Here is a 13,643-nt window from a genome sequence, read left to right as displayed (position 1 = left end):
CATAAGTGTGTAACACAAAGTGGAGCAGTTTAGTAAGAAAGACTGAACCTTCTTTCCACCCCACCGCCCTCCACCCATCCATCCAGAGCACTGTACTACTATGGATCTATTAATACTGGCTTATGAGATAAAAGTACATGTTTCCTTTATTTTGAACCATCAGATAAAAGACCTGAGCCTGGATCTTCCACCATGTCAGGAGGAATAATCCTAACAACTGAATTTTTGTGTTACAAGGAGAACTTCTTTGCATACTCAGCATTTATTTCCTGATCTAGTCCTTTGCTTTTATTGAACTAAATTAGGTAGAGCCCTCATCTGAAAGCTGAGGGGGCTGCCTGAAGATAGTTGATTTCTCACTCAGTGAGCCAATGGCAAATGGTTTTGATTTGCCAAAATTTTCATGGAATATTGAGTTTAATTAACCCTGATTGTTTCAGTCCAGCTGCTGAACGGGCAGATCTTGCACATCCCTTGCAATGGATGCTACAAAAAAGGGCTTCACCCATCCTGCCTTCTTTCCTATAGGTGTCGCTCTCGAGTTTAATGTCGATATTTCATTCATCTCACAGAATCACAGGATGAGTATTTTATCTGGACATCATCTGATCAAGTTAGGATATACAATTTTCTCTGGGGCCATATTACATAATACTCCCAACTTTAACTCCTCGTTTGTTCCACCTAAATTTAAATACAATATAAATATACCAAATAGATTGTTGGACACACAGTTTTCTTTGCATTGCAGGAAAGTAAAGTTTTATTAGAGGCATTGTTATCAGCAGGAAGATGATCATCAATTGCATTGCACCTGAGTGCATGTAGATACATCGGTTTCAGATGAAGAACAATATAAAAAGGAAGAAACAGATAATTTTAAGAGGGTCCTAGACATTATTAATCTTGACTTGATAATATTTGCAGCGCAGTCTGTGCATCAGGTGGGTGTCCTGTGTATTATCGCATTGTAGGTTGGGCTGCTGGGATGGCAGTGAGAACCATCGGGGGTATCTTAACACACTCGGGACTGCCCTGTGGAATGATAGAAGAAACCATTAGTGTGATGGGGAAATCAAGCATCTCTTGCAGCATTGACATTTCAGGTGTCTCCATGGTTTAAATGTCTGTCTGTGTTAGCAAGAGCATGGAAAGGAGCTTAGTCTGCTTCTGTAACTGAAGCTAAGACATCTCAAAATGAAGAGATTTGATGGTGAATGGTTTATTCTCTTTTGCAACTGCAAATGTGGAAGCTGTAACACAGGGGATAGTGCTAACGGGAAAAGAGATGAGAGGCAAAACGGGAAAGCCACTGGACAGGGTAAATTAGGGTCCTCTTTGGAAGATCTTTCTTACCTGTCTTCTCACCAGATTGACCATGAGAGTAGGAAGTGGAAGAATAAGAGTGGGAGGATATTCCCCCTCCTTGGAGAGCTCCTTGAGAATTTCTGTGCAAGGAAAGGAGTGTTAATGAAGGTAATGATACTATAAATGCATTCATAAAGAGACATACTGTGACATAATGTGTAGCGCAGGTAGCAGCTCAGCTTTTCCTGGACCTTGCAAATATTTATATTGTTTTCATTTCATGCCCTTAAGCTGTGTTTTCCAGCAAAGCTGTAGAATCAGAAATAACAAGGCTGTAGAAGTGTAATTGTTCTGTTCTGAGTGCAGCTGTGCCGGTTCATCTGCTGATGGGGGCAGAACGCTGCAGTCTGGTTCTGCACAGTGATTCCTCTCATGGAATTATCTGCACAAACAGGCTGAGAGGAACTGATTAACTGAAAATAAGTCAGAAACTATATGCTTTCTGTATCCCTCTGTGTTTGATGTGCTTATTAACTCTATGATATATATATTTCAGTGTAGATACTGTGAAAAAGATCTGTTGTATTTAGATTTCAACTACAGACTGGGAAAACATTCTACTCTGCTTTCGATCAGTCCCAGTAGAATAGACCATGATAGAATTTATGCCCTTACTTGCAAACCAAATACGTACCCAAAGTCCTGCTGCCCCTCCTGCAGCAGCGCCCGGTACTGAGCGATCTCCTGCTCCAGGCGGGTCTTGATGCCCAGGAGCATCTTGTACTCCTGGTTCTGGCTCTCCATCTCGCAGCGGATACTGGCCAGCTCCTCCTCCACACAGTTAATCTGCGCCTGGATCTGCTGCAGCAGGAAGGCGTAGCGGGATTCGGTTTCTGCCAAGGAGTTTTCCAGGGAGGATTTCTGCAAGGGGAGATGCGGGAGTTGAGGAGCAGGGCTCTCCCCTCGCTGCCCCTTGCGAGGAGGGACGTGCCCTCGGCGCTCCTGCCCCAGGTACCGTGCTGAGCTGCGCCTGCAGTTCGATCTCCAGGTTCTGCGTTTCGCGTTTCAGTTCAGTGAGCTGGTGGCTGCTGGTCTGCATGTCCTGGCTGCTCGAGGTGACCTGGCGATTGACTTCTTCAATCTGTAGGAGTCAAAGCCCAAGACACTTTGTGAGTTATAAAATACCCTCAGGGAGCAGATTTGCTGGCTGAGAATGAAGATCACCCTTTAGCAAGGGCTTTGCACACCCCGTCACAGGGTGTCTGTACTTTCCCCCAGGAGGAGCCCCCACCTGGTGCATTGCTCCGTACCTTGACTTCGTACCACTGCTCAACCTCTCTGCGGTTCTTCTCGATGATCTGCTCGTACTCGTTCCTCAGGTCATTCAGGATCTTGGTCAAGTCTTGGCCAGGAGCAGCATTGACCTCCACACTCACATCACCCGTAGTTTGAGATTGGAGCTGCCTGAGCTCCTGCAAAGGGAGAAACAAAGAGCCTGGGTCATTTCTTGTCTTGGGGACAGTGGGCAGAACAGTATCGACGTATAAAGGATGACAGAGACATGACATGAGGCTGAATGGACTTGATATGTAACTTGGGGGACTCTGAAGAATCCAAGTGCTGTGTGGTGGACATCCTGGGATCGTACCTCCTCATGGTTTCTCTTAAGAGCAATCAGCTCATCCTTCAAGGACTCCAGCTCAGATTCCAGTGAAGAACGAGTGTGAGTGAGCTCATCCAGGAGATTTCTCAAGCCATTGATATCAGACTCCACAGTCTGACGAAGGACCAGCTCATTCTCATACCTGTACCAGAGAAAAGAGAAGCATTACACATGAATTTCATTACACTGCCTGGGTGTGGTTATACCTCTAAGGACAGGGTATCATCACCTGCATTTGTGAACCATGTAAAATTCATGAAATGAAAGATGTAAGGTTCACAGAGCAGTACTCACTTCATTCGGAAGTCGTCAGCAGTCATTTTGCTGTTATCGATGTCCAGAAGCAGTCGGTTATTGTCCACAGTGGCAGAAATGATCTGAAAAGGGGCAAGTTGGAGAGGGGTCTTTGTTTGAGACATCCAAGATAAGAAGAAAGAAATCACAAATCTTTGGTAGGGCTTTTTTTGTGGGTCTTAGAGTTGTTTCCTGCGGTAACGCAGGGGCCGTAGAAAGTTATTGAAATGCCATGCCACAGGAATTGGTGTGTGCAAGATTTCTGCTTCCCCAGCATTCTGATGAAAGAATATTTTGATGGTGGAAAGGAGAACGTTTGTACTGGGAGATCACCAACACCTATAGCTTTCTGCACCTGGTGTATAATGAAGCACAGTCTTTTCCCTGATGCGATAATTATCATCTCGCTATAAAAAAAGCTGATTGTTGTAAGGGAAGCCCTTGGTCCTACCATCTGGAATATGTGGGAGTTCAGGTCTTGCAGTCCAGGTGCTTTGGCTTTGAGCTGCCTCCAGCTGAGCTGGGTGGGAGCAGAGGGAGCGACTGGAAACTGCAGCTGGCTGGTTTGGAGCCATCGTGCACCGTGGGGTTTGAGTTCTGTGCGGCAGCACGTTTGGGGCTGGTGGAGCCCTCCCTGGTGCCTCAGGCTGTGCCCCAACACACATCCCTTTCACTTGTGGGGTGCTATGGGGCTTTGCTTGCCCCAGAGGTAGGAGGCGCAGCTCAGCAGGTCTCTGCCCATGGTGCCACCAGCAAGGTGTCCAGCAGCTCCTTCCCACCCCCTTGGAACCCTTGGAACCCCTTCCAGGTGGGAATAGCATGAGGGAGATGAGAACATGATAGACAGGGCTGTCCTACCTGATTTTGGAGTTGCTCGATGGTCTGGTAGTAGGAGGTGTAGTCCTTGGAGACGCTGGGCGCTTGTTTCCTGTACCACTCGCGGATGTGGAGCTCGAGCTGAGCGTTTTCCTCCTCCAACCTGCGCACTTTGTCCAGATAAGCAGCCAGGCGGTCGTTGAGGTTCTGCATGGTGACCTTCTCATTGCCACTCAAGAGGACGTCCCCTCCAGCACCAAAGCCACCACCAAAGCCACTACCAAAGCCACCGGCAAAGCCACCAGCAAGGCTGCCGGCGCTCATGCCTCCTCCGTAGCCAATGCTGCAAGCTCCCCCCCCGTAGCTCCCACCGCCTATGACCGAGGAGGCGTATCGCCGGCAGGAGACGGAGGAACTCCTGCCGCTGCCGCCAGCGCAGCCCCCTGCGCCTCCACCGCTCCGGTAAGAGGTGCTGGACGTTCTCTTGATGCTGCAGCTCATGGTGTCACGAATCAGGTCAGCAGCCCCAAATGCAAAGCCCACAGCACAGCTTGGAACTGCAAATCCAAGTGGGGTTCCTCTCCTTGCTTGTGGCTCTTTATACCTGCGGGTGGGTGTCACCTCCCAGCAGTCCAGCTTCCCATGGGCTTTGCCAGCCCTGGTGCTCATCCCAAAAGTGATGTGCTAAGGGGAATTTCTTTTGGGGCTTGGGACAGCCCTCCCCTTGGGTATTGTGTTTGCATGCTGATTCACTAGAAGCACGCACTATAATTTCGGGTGGGTGGCTGTGTGTTAGATTTTGTTTCAGATAGTACGTTGCTGGCTACTTAGAGAGTGAAACTCATTTTAATAGTTCCTCTTTGTAGTCATTTTTTATCCTGAAAACAAGTGGTGAAAGCAACATCTAGCTACTCTGGTTTCATTTCAGAGTTGAAGAAATATGAACTCAGGCACCCCATGTGTGCGTCTTGTGTCATTTCACCTGCAGAACTGCCAGTAACTGGCACTTTTGGAAACAGAATCTCTAAGAATTTAGGTCCTTCCCCCCAAAGCAAGCTCAGCCTGGGCACTTTCAGAATGCTTAGTGTTAAATCTCAATAGAATAACCTTGGAAGAAGCAATGCTGTTTCTGCTATCACCAAACTCTGGTAAAATCACTGCCAGGACAGAATACTATGTCTTGCTCAGACAGATGGACATGCAATGATGTGATTTTAAACTTGTGATCTTTAAAGATTTTGTGCAATTTTTCAGTAACTCATAGATTATTTTGAACTGAAAGACACATGTAAGGCATCGCTTAGTCTGCCTTGGGAGAGGAGAGCAAAAAGATTCAGCTTTTCAACTGAGCAAAATGCAGGCTAAGATGATTATCAGCTTGCCCTCAAGGAAGGAGATACCAGGGCTATTTAAAATAAAGGACAATGCTGTTGGTCACGTAGGAAAGGACGTGATTTGGGTTTGAGTATGTTGGGGCTGCAAACTGAGAGGAGGTTTTTATCTATAGGAGGGATAAGGGTCTGGAATGTGCTTCCATTGCAGGAGCTTTGGATGGAGAAGAGGAACAGTTTTGAGACTGACCCTGGTAGGGACATTATACGCATTTGGTGGAGGCGGCTGGGATGACCCTTTACATCCCCCTTCTCTTCTGTCCTTTGTCTGATGCTGCTGCACAGTTGTGGTATTTCTGTAAGAGAAAAGGATGCAATGAACCTTTCTTTGGAAAAGAAATCTTGCCTTTAAATAGCTTTTGGAAAACAGAAACATTAGGCCTGAAGGACAAAGAGCCTTTTTATGTGAGAGTTAAACTTTGATAGGAATTAATCTCTATTTGGGAGTTAAAAATTACCAGTTTGTTTTGTTGTTGGTTTCTTCATTTACTATCTCACTTGTACACATCTCGCAGTGGTGGCTGGAGCAACATTTTCTCTCTTAACCACAACGATCATGAGACGCTTAAACGTTACCGATGCTCGTTATGGCTGATTGAAGAATCATGGCAAGCCATTTACCCTCTTTCTTGATACCCCTACAGACATTTTCATAGATATGCCGAAGATAGTGTAATACTTTGATCTTCTTAATTATGATTGTTCTTTTATTGGTAGCTCTCTAATTATATGCACGTCAGAACCAGTTGTTTTGCATATGTTACTGAGACTGAGTCATCATTATTAAAAAATAACCATTATTTTCTCACAGGGTGTGATTCCTTAGTCATATTTTCCTCATTAGATTGGTGAAACGCGCCTTTATTCTTCCCTATGAGATGTTTATTGCTGAATGGCGGTAATGCCAGAGGTGTTGATTTTATATCTCCTTCTCGGCAATGTTGCATCATAACATCTGACCCAACGATTTCAAACATTTCCCAATGCTGTAATTTCACACCATTAACAGACACATTTATCTGTCTCTCTGTCCTTGTCTTCTTCTTTTTTTTTGGTTTGAATAGCTGATCTAACTGGTTACTGCTATAACTGTATGACACAAGACTTAAACTTTAGACTTTTGACTCTCTAACTCAGGGTTATTTACGTGTCTCCTGTGCCTTCTCCTCAGCCATTTGAAGAGACTTGGACCTTTGAAATCCTATCCTCCCCTGGAAGAATTTCCTCTCATAATGTGCCTTATGAACCTTTGTAAATCAGAAAATAAATATGTTTGGAGTAACAGTGTTATGAAGCCTTTCCAAGTGCTGTTTACTCGCTGGTGGAGTTGGATGCAGAGCCACAAACAGATACTCCAAGTTGGCAAAAGAACCCAAGGTAGTCAGAGGTTCTCACAGAAGATCTGATGCCATGACTGGATTTATGTCTTTAGTCACACAAGAGGGAGAGGACAACCTCAGAACCAATTACCGGCAATTAATTGTTCTCAAAAAAATGAGTCAGCTGTGGTCTTGGGCAGAACAGTGCTGCTCCCATGAGTTTCATCAGGGGCTCCATCTGTGCATTCCTCATCCGTCACCCATCACCTTCTGCGTGGCATTTCTTCAGTTTGTTCAGAGACGAATTATTTCCATAGCTCCAGTTTCTGTTCTTATTTTTCTCTTATGTGACTCCCTGGGGTGGACCTTTATTCCTTGCACACATGCAGACCTATAAAAAACCCTGTTAAATGTGATCTGTTTTGATTGTACAGTCTATCTACGTTGTTAGTTCAGTTGCCCTTCCTATGACTGAAAGAGGAAAGGTTCAAAAGTAATTCCCAAGGGAAATCAACCTCTTCCAGTCCAGCAATCCTCTCCTGTTGTCTTCCTCTCTACCTGCTAGAATATGCTGTTGTTATCAATGAAGTACAACTGAGACTTGAATCCGCAGCCTTTGGAGATGAAAGTCATATTTGCATTTGCTTTACATCACTTTTTATACTGTTGAAACCCAAAATGAACTTTGTTCCCTTTGGAGAAGGGCTTTTGTTAGTACAATTTCCTGATGCTGCACTGAAAAAAAGGCAGTTCGGAAACCAGATTTTTCAACATTAATAGAAAGTATCTGTTCTTTGTGGATACCGACCGCAGACCGCAGTTACGGTACTGTGATGGCAGCACCAAGCCACTGAGTGTGCTGACAAGAATTGGGTTCTTGCTCTTATGTTGGTATTTAAACTGAAATTTCTATCATAAAACATAGGAGTGTTTTTGGTGCGTGACACTGAAGGAACGCGGCACATTGCCTTGCTGGCTGTATTTCCTAACAGAAGTTAGCACTACGGAATTCTTGACGTAGCCAAAGGTGTAGAAATCCTTGATGTCAAGAAACCCGTATGTGCTGGAACAGCCCCCACTGAGTCACACCTTCCACAGCTGAGATGGGCTGAGGAAAGCCAAGGATTAATGGACTCAGGTTCATCATAGTAGTGGCACTGAGCACAGTTAAGTTCATTAACAGTTAATTGGTCTTCAGAGAGTTGCCTGTCATTGGTATTTTCTTTCTCCTTTCACTCCCATCATTCAGAGCATCTTTACTAAAAAGCAGTGAGCCAAAAGGCCGGGGAACAATCCGTTAGCAGCCATTAGAAAACAACACGGTAAGTGGTTCGTAGTTTCACAGGAAGAAGAAAAACTGTGTCAAGAATGGATTTGTGTTCTCAGCCCTGTACCTCTGGCTCTGGAGCAGAGGGTTCTGGAGTCCCACCCAACCGGCAGGGCTGGGAATGTCACACTTCACATCGCCACGCTCACCTTGGTGACATCTCCCTTTTCTCAGTGATATGATCTCGGCATGGTGTCTGTTTTCTCAGTGCAAAATAAGTTGTTCTGGGACTCTTACAAAGCGCGACGGGACAACCTGTGTTTGATTGGCTAGCTTGATAAACACCTGTTCAAAGTTTGTTAAATTAAATTTCTCAGACACGCTGATTTTATTTGCATTGCAGAAGTAAAGATTTATTAGAGGCAGGGTTATTGGCAGAATTTAAGCCCTTAAACAACGAGTTGACAGAGACAAGTTGAGTAAGACAAGCATTGCAGGATGGCGGGGGGATGACGGGGCAGAGACCAGATGCTCCTTCCAGGCTGGTCCAGTCGCATTGGCGGTGCTGCAGAAGCGCTTGGTTCTGACTCTCGCTGTCCATGCTCGATGTGTCCCGTTTGGGGGACACCAGCGTCATTGCTGGTGCTCTAGCACACTCGGGGCTGTCCTGTGTAAAGACAGAGCAGATTGTTGCCTTACGGGAACACTGGATCTTTCCTGCTGGGCTGGTTTCTTTCCCCTAACTGTGTTAGCAAGAGAGCCGTGGGAGACGCTCGGAGGCTCCAAACCCAGCAATACCCTGGGCACTTTCTTAGAACTGTATTTCGTCTTCTATTCCAACGAGAAAAACCCCATATCCTCTCCCGTAGAGTTTATAATCGGTGTTTTATATGTAAGTAGAAGGAAGGGTAATGCTTACTGTATTTTAAACCCATATTCCTCTGTGACATAGTCAATGAGATTCTCTCACCTCTGTGCTACTGGACCTGAGAATCTTGCCCAGCCCAAAACCTTTTTCTGACTAAATATATTGTAGTCATTGGGGTAGATGTAGCCCACTAATAAAAATAACCTTACAAAGAGTTTTCTTACCTGCCATGTCGCCACACTGGGCATGAGAGTAGGAAGTAGAAGAATATGAGTGGGAGGATTTACCACCTCCTTGGAAAGCTGCTTGGGCGGAACTGTAAAAGAAGAGTAATTAATTCACCAAAAAACTCCTAACCACTGGATATTCAATCAAAAAGATGTTGATGTAGCTCCATGGACAAGCAATTAAGTACACAAGGATTTCTTTTTATTCCCTTGCTCTAATATGGAATACGTACGCCATGTCTTGCTGCCCCTCCTGCAGCAGCGCCCGGTACTGAGCGATCTCCTGCTCCAGGCGGGTCTTGATGCCCAGGAGCATCTTGTACTCCTGGTTCTGGCTCTCCATCTCGCAGCGGATACTGGCCAGCTCCTCCTCCACACAGTTAATCTGTGCCTGGATCTGCTGCAGCAGGAAGGCGTAGCGGGATTCGGTTTCTGCCAAGGAGTTTTCCAGGGAGGATTTCTGCAAGGGGAGATGCGGGAGTTGAGGAGCAGGGCTCTCCCCTCGCTGCCCCTTGCGAGGAGGGACGTGCCCTCGGCGCTCCTGCCCCAGGTACCGTGCTGAGCTGCGCCTGCAGTTCGATCTCCAGGTTCTGCGTTTCGCGTTTCAGTTCAGTGAGCTGGTGGCTGCTGGTCTGCATGTCCTGGCTGCTCGAGGTGACCTGGCGATTGACTTCTTCAATCTGTAGAAGTCAAAGCCCAAGACACTTTGTGAGTTATGAAACACCCTCAGGGAGCAGATTTGCTGGCTGAGAATGAAGATCGCCCTTTAGCAAGGGCTTTGCACACCCCGTCGCAGGGTGTCTGTGCTTTCCCCCAGGAGGAGCCCCCACCTGGTGCATTGCTCCGTACCTTGACTTCGTACCACTGCTCAACCTCTCTGCGGTTCTTCTCGATGATCTGCTCGTACTCGTTCCTCAGGTCATTCAGGATCTTGGTCAAGTCTTGGCCAGGAGCAGCATTGACCTCCACACTCACATCACCCGTAGTTTGAGATTGGAGCTGCCTGAGCTCCTGCAAAGGGAGAAACAAAGAGCCTGGGTCATTTCTTGTCTTGGGGACAGTGGGCAGATCAAGGTACAAAGGCTAAAAGGACTTGATATGTAACTTGGGGGACTCTGAAGAATCCAAGTGCTGTGTGGTGGACATCATGGGATCGTACCTCCTCATGGTTTCTCTTAAGAGCAATCAGCTCATCCTTCAAGGACTCCAGCTCAGATTCCAGTGAAGATCTAACCAGAGTCAAGTCATCCAGGAGATTTCTCAAGCCGTTGATATCAGACTCAACAGTCTGACGGATGACCAGCTCGTTCTCGTACCTGTACCACAGAAAAGAGAGACAGAAACAGGGAGATGAGTTGATGAAGACTCAGTAACAGCACTCAGGGCAGTGCTGCCTTGTCTTCTGAGATGATGAGCAGGACTTGAAAGACATGCAAGGTTCACAGAGCGGTACTCACTTCATTCGGAAGTCCTCAGCAGTCATCTTGCTGTTATCGATGTCCAGAAGCAGTCGGTTATTGTCCACAGTGGCAGAAATTATCTGAAAAAGAGCAAGTTGGAGGGGGGTCTTTCTGTGTTCGAGACACTTGAGACAAGAAGAAAGAAGACCCAAATCTTTGGTAGGACTTTGTTGCGGGTCTTGGCATTGTTTCCTGCGGTAATGCAGGAGCCATATGAGAGGGTCATGCTCCAAAGTTACTTTTCAAGGAAACTCAGGCTATTAGATAACATCCCCCCAAATCCCAACTCTTTCCTTCTCTTTCTCAAGTTAAAGAGAGTTCTCCATGTATCTCAAGGAATGTGTTCCCCCCTTTTCCTGCAATGTACTTCTTCACAGTCTGCTTATTCTATTTTCTTGGTACCTATGGTTGTAAGGGAAGCCCTTGGTCCTTCCATCTGGAATAGGTGGGAGTGTGTGGAGACAAAGGGAGTTCAGATCTTGCAGTCCAGGTGCTTTGGCTTTGTGGCTTTTTGTTCCCCAGAGAAAATGGAAACCACAGCTGGCTTGTTTGGAGCCACCGTGCACCACGGGGTTTCAGTTGCATGTGGCAGCAAGTTTGGGGCTGGTGGAGCCCTCCCTGGTGCCTCGGTTGTGTCCCCAGCGCACGTCCCTTTCACTTGTGGGGTGCTTGAAGGTGGGAGGCGCAGCTCAGCAGGTCTCTGCCCACGATGCCACCAGCAAGGTGTCCAGCAGCTCCTTCCCACCCCCTTGGTGCCAGATGGCAGAGGAACCCCTTCCAGGTGGGAATAGCGTGAGGGAGATGAGAACACGATAGATAGGGCTGTCCTACCTGATTTTGGAGTTGCTCGATGGTCTGGTAGTAGGAGGTGTAGTCCTTGGAGACGCTGGGCGCTTGTTTCCTGTACCACTCGCGGATGTGGAGCTCGAGCTGAGCGTTTTCCTCCTCCAACCTGCGCACTTTGTCCAGATAAGCAGCCAGGCGGTCATTGAGGTTCTGCATGGTGACCTTCTCATTGCCACTCAAGAGGACGTCTCCTCCAGCACCAAAGCCACCACCAAAGCCACTACCAAAGCCACCGGCAAAGCCACCAGCAAGGCTGCCGGCGCTCATGCCTCCTCCGTAGCCAATGCCGCAAGCTCCCCCCCCGTAGCTCCCACCGCCTATGACCGAGGAGGCGTATCGCCGGCAGGAGACGGAGGAACTCCTGCCGCTGCCGCCAGCGCAGCCCCCTGCGCCTCCACCGCTCCGGTAAGAGGTGCTGGACGTTCTCTTGATGCTGCAGCTCATGGTGTCACGAATCAGGTCAGCAGCCCCAAATGCAAAGCCCACGGCACAGCTTGGAACTGCAAATCCAAGTGGAGTTCTGTCCTCACTGGTGGCTCTTTATACCTGCGGGTGGGTGTCACCTCCCAGCAGTCCAGCTTCCCATGGGCTTTGCCAGCCCTGGTGCTCCTGCCAAAAGTGATGTGCTAAGGGAATTTTGTCTGGGCTTAGGAAAACGCATTACCATTGTGTTCAAGTATGTCTGTGTTGATTCATACAAAGCATGCACTATAATTTTATGTGGGCGTCTCTTTGTTGGATAGTTTGTTGGATAATGTATCTCATAGCTTCTATTAATCTGGCAATATATCGCTGGTAATAGGCGTTAATGAAGACTCCACCTTGGTTGTCTGTCTCCTCGTCTTCTGTGTGGCGAAATTCGGTATTTCAGGTTTCGTTTTCCTCCTGTGATCACAGACAGTGATTTGTAAGACCAGCAACCTCTAAGGGACTCTCTATTCGTTATTTTTTTCAAAATTTACGTTAGCTATTTAGAAATCTACTTACATTTACTGCATTCAACTGCTAATATTTAGAACTGCATTCCCATGCCTGTTATAGACGAGAACTTTACACTGAGTCTTTTATTCTCTTGTCACTGATTATACTGAGGAAGGTCCTGCTGGTATTTAAGGTTTTCTGAAAGTGCAGGGTGGTTATTGCATAATTTTTATTCTTGAAGAAAACTGGGTAACAGCCACAAAAGTAATATTGTACAAAGGAAAGTATATGAAAACTTTGCTGTCAAACATTTTGAAGTTTTATTTTAACTGTTTTAAATGGACCTAGAGGAAATTGAGAGGACAAAGGTTTGACATTTCATATTTTCATAATCACATTAAAACCAGTCACTTCTCAGACTATGCCCTTGAATTATATAATGCAGCCAAAAATGTTTGATGAAACGATACAGCACCAAAGATTAGATCGTAAAAAATATAATCATTATCTGAACTCATTACAGTGAATTGTATTTGCCAGCGGTGAGAGAGTGTCTTGCAACACAAAACACGGAGTCAGAAACAATTGTGTATATTTTTCCACCGCCTGTGAAATACGGGATGGTCAATGAGTTGCTTTTTCCATCTTTACTAGTCAAGCTTCTGTGAAACTCAGAAAAGCCTTGAACAGAAACAAATTCTGGGGTTTCCAGGTGTGCATTAAATACCAGCACAAAAGCTCCCGCAGAAATTGTAGTGACTTCGCAGTACAAAGGAAGCATAAGGAACCTGCTGTGAATTTCCATCCCAAATCCACCTTATCCACAGTGAGGGGGGAATTCAATCTGGAAGTATTTTAGGAAGAGGCTCCATATTACAGAAGAAGAAATAAACTCCTTAAAATTAGCAAAAGAAGAGTGAGAAGGGCTTGAGTCACCTTCCAGCTGAGGGTGCCCAGCAGAGGCAGGAGGGTTGTTGGAACTTGAGGACAGGGTGTAATTTTCTTGGTGCCCAACACTTAGTGCCTCTTGGGCAGCCAGGAAATTACGAGAGGACAAGAAATACTCTTAATTTAAAGTGTAGATTGACACCTGTGGAGGTAGTTTTAACACAGGAGGTGCAAGAGGTAACAATACCCTCTGGAGGGCCCTGGAGTAATCACAGTTGGTTACTTTGAAATAACCCACACACCATTGGATGTCAACATCACTGCTCTTTCTGTATGGTGTGTGTAGAACAAGTATCTAAACCAAAGAAATAGAAT

At 46.4% G+C, this 13,643-nt stretch overlaps 2 protein-coding genes across 2 annotated transcripts; both read right to left on the bottom strand.

The window, feature by feature from the left end:
* Positions 1-734: 734 nt before the first annotated feature.
* LOC102093051 (keratin, type I cytoskeletal 16) lies at positions 735-4,665 on the bottom strand. The gene is made up of 8 exons (XM_065039322.1): positions 4,124-4,665; positions 3,266-3,348; positions 2,957-3,113; positions 2,619-2,780; positions 2,324-2,449; positions 2,003-2,229; positions 1,357-1,448; positions 735-1,035 (listed from the first exon to the last, which is right to left on the bottom strand). The coding sequence occupies exons 1-8, from the start codon at positions 4,580-4,582 to the stop codon at positions 1,016-1,018; spliced, it is 1,326 nt and encodes a 441-aa protein (XP_064895394.1). The 5' UTR covers positions 4,583-4,665; the 3' UTR covers positions 735-1,015.
* A 3,779-nt stretch (positions 4,666-8,444) lies between these two features.
* LOC102095425 (keratin, type I cytoskeletal 14) lies at positions 8,445-11,986 on the bottom strand. The gene is made up of 8 exons (XM_065039357.1): positions 11,445-11,986; positions 10,611-10,693; positions 10,313-10,469; positions 10,003-10,164; positions 9,708-9,833; positions 9,387-9,613; positions 9,151-9,242; positions 8,445-8,725 (listed from the first exon to the last, which is right to left on the bottom strand). The coding sequence occupies exons 1-8, from the start codon at positions 11,901-11,903 to the stop codon at positions 8,706-8,708; spliced, it is 1,326 nt and encodes a 441-aa protein (XP_064895429.1). The 5' UTR covers positions 11,904-11,986; the 3' UTR covers positions 8,445-8,705.
* Positions 11,987-13,643: the final 1,657 nt, after the last annotated feature.

The sequence above is a fragment of the Columba livia genome, chromosome 23 (assembly GCF_036013475.1).
Source record: "Columba livia isolate bColLiv1 breed racing homer chromosome 23, bColLiv1.pat.W.v2, whole genome shotgun sequence".
Taxonomy (NCBI): Eukaryota; Metazoa; Chordata; class Aves; order Columbiformes; family Columbidae; genus Columba; species Columba livia.
The sequence above is the reverse complement of the archived record's forward strand: the minus strand, read 5'-3'. Positions and strand labels throughout refer to the sequence as shown.

Bases quoted from the DNA above. Each gene is read 5' to 3' on its own strand.
- LOC102093051 (XM_065039322.1), bottom strand. From the start codon at position 4,582: ATGAGCTGCAGCATCAAGAGAACGTCCAGCACCTCTTACCGGAGCGGT. The intron at 3,349-4,123 runs GTAGGACAGCCC...GCCCCTTTTCAG, and splicing joins TCGAGCAACTCCAAAATCAG to ATCATTTCTGCCACTGTGGA. The intron at 3,114-3,265 runs GTGAGTACTGCT...TCTCTGGTACAG, and splicing joins GCTGACGACTTCCGAATGAA to GTATGAGAATGAGCTGGTCC.
- LOC102095425 (XM_065039357.1), bottom strand. From the start codon at position 11,903: ATGAGCTGCAGCATCAAGAGAACGTCCAGCACCTCTTACCGGAGCGGT. The intron at 9,834-10,002 runs GTACGGAGCAAT...TGACTTCTACAG, and splicing joins AGCAGTGGTACGAAGTCAAG to ATTGAAGAAGTCAATCGCCA. The intron at 9,614-9,707 runs GTACCTGGGGCA...CTCCCCTTGCAG, and splicing joins TGCAGGCGCAGCTCAGCACG to AAATCCTCCCTGGAAAACTC.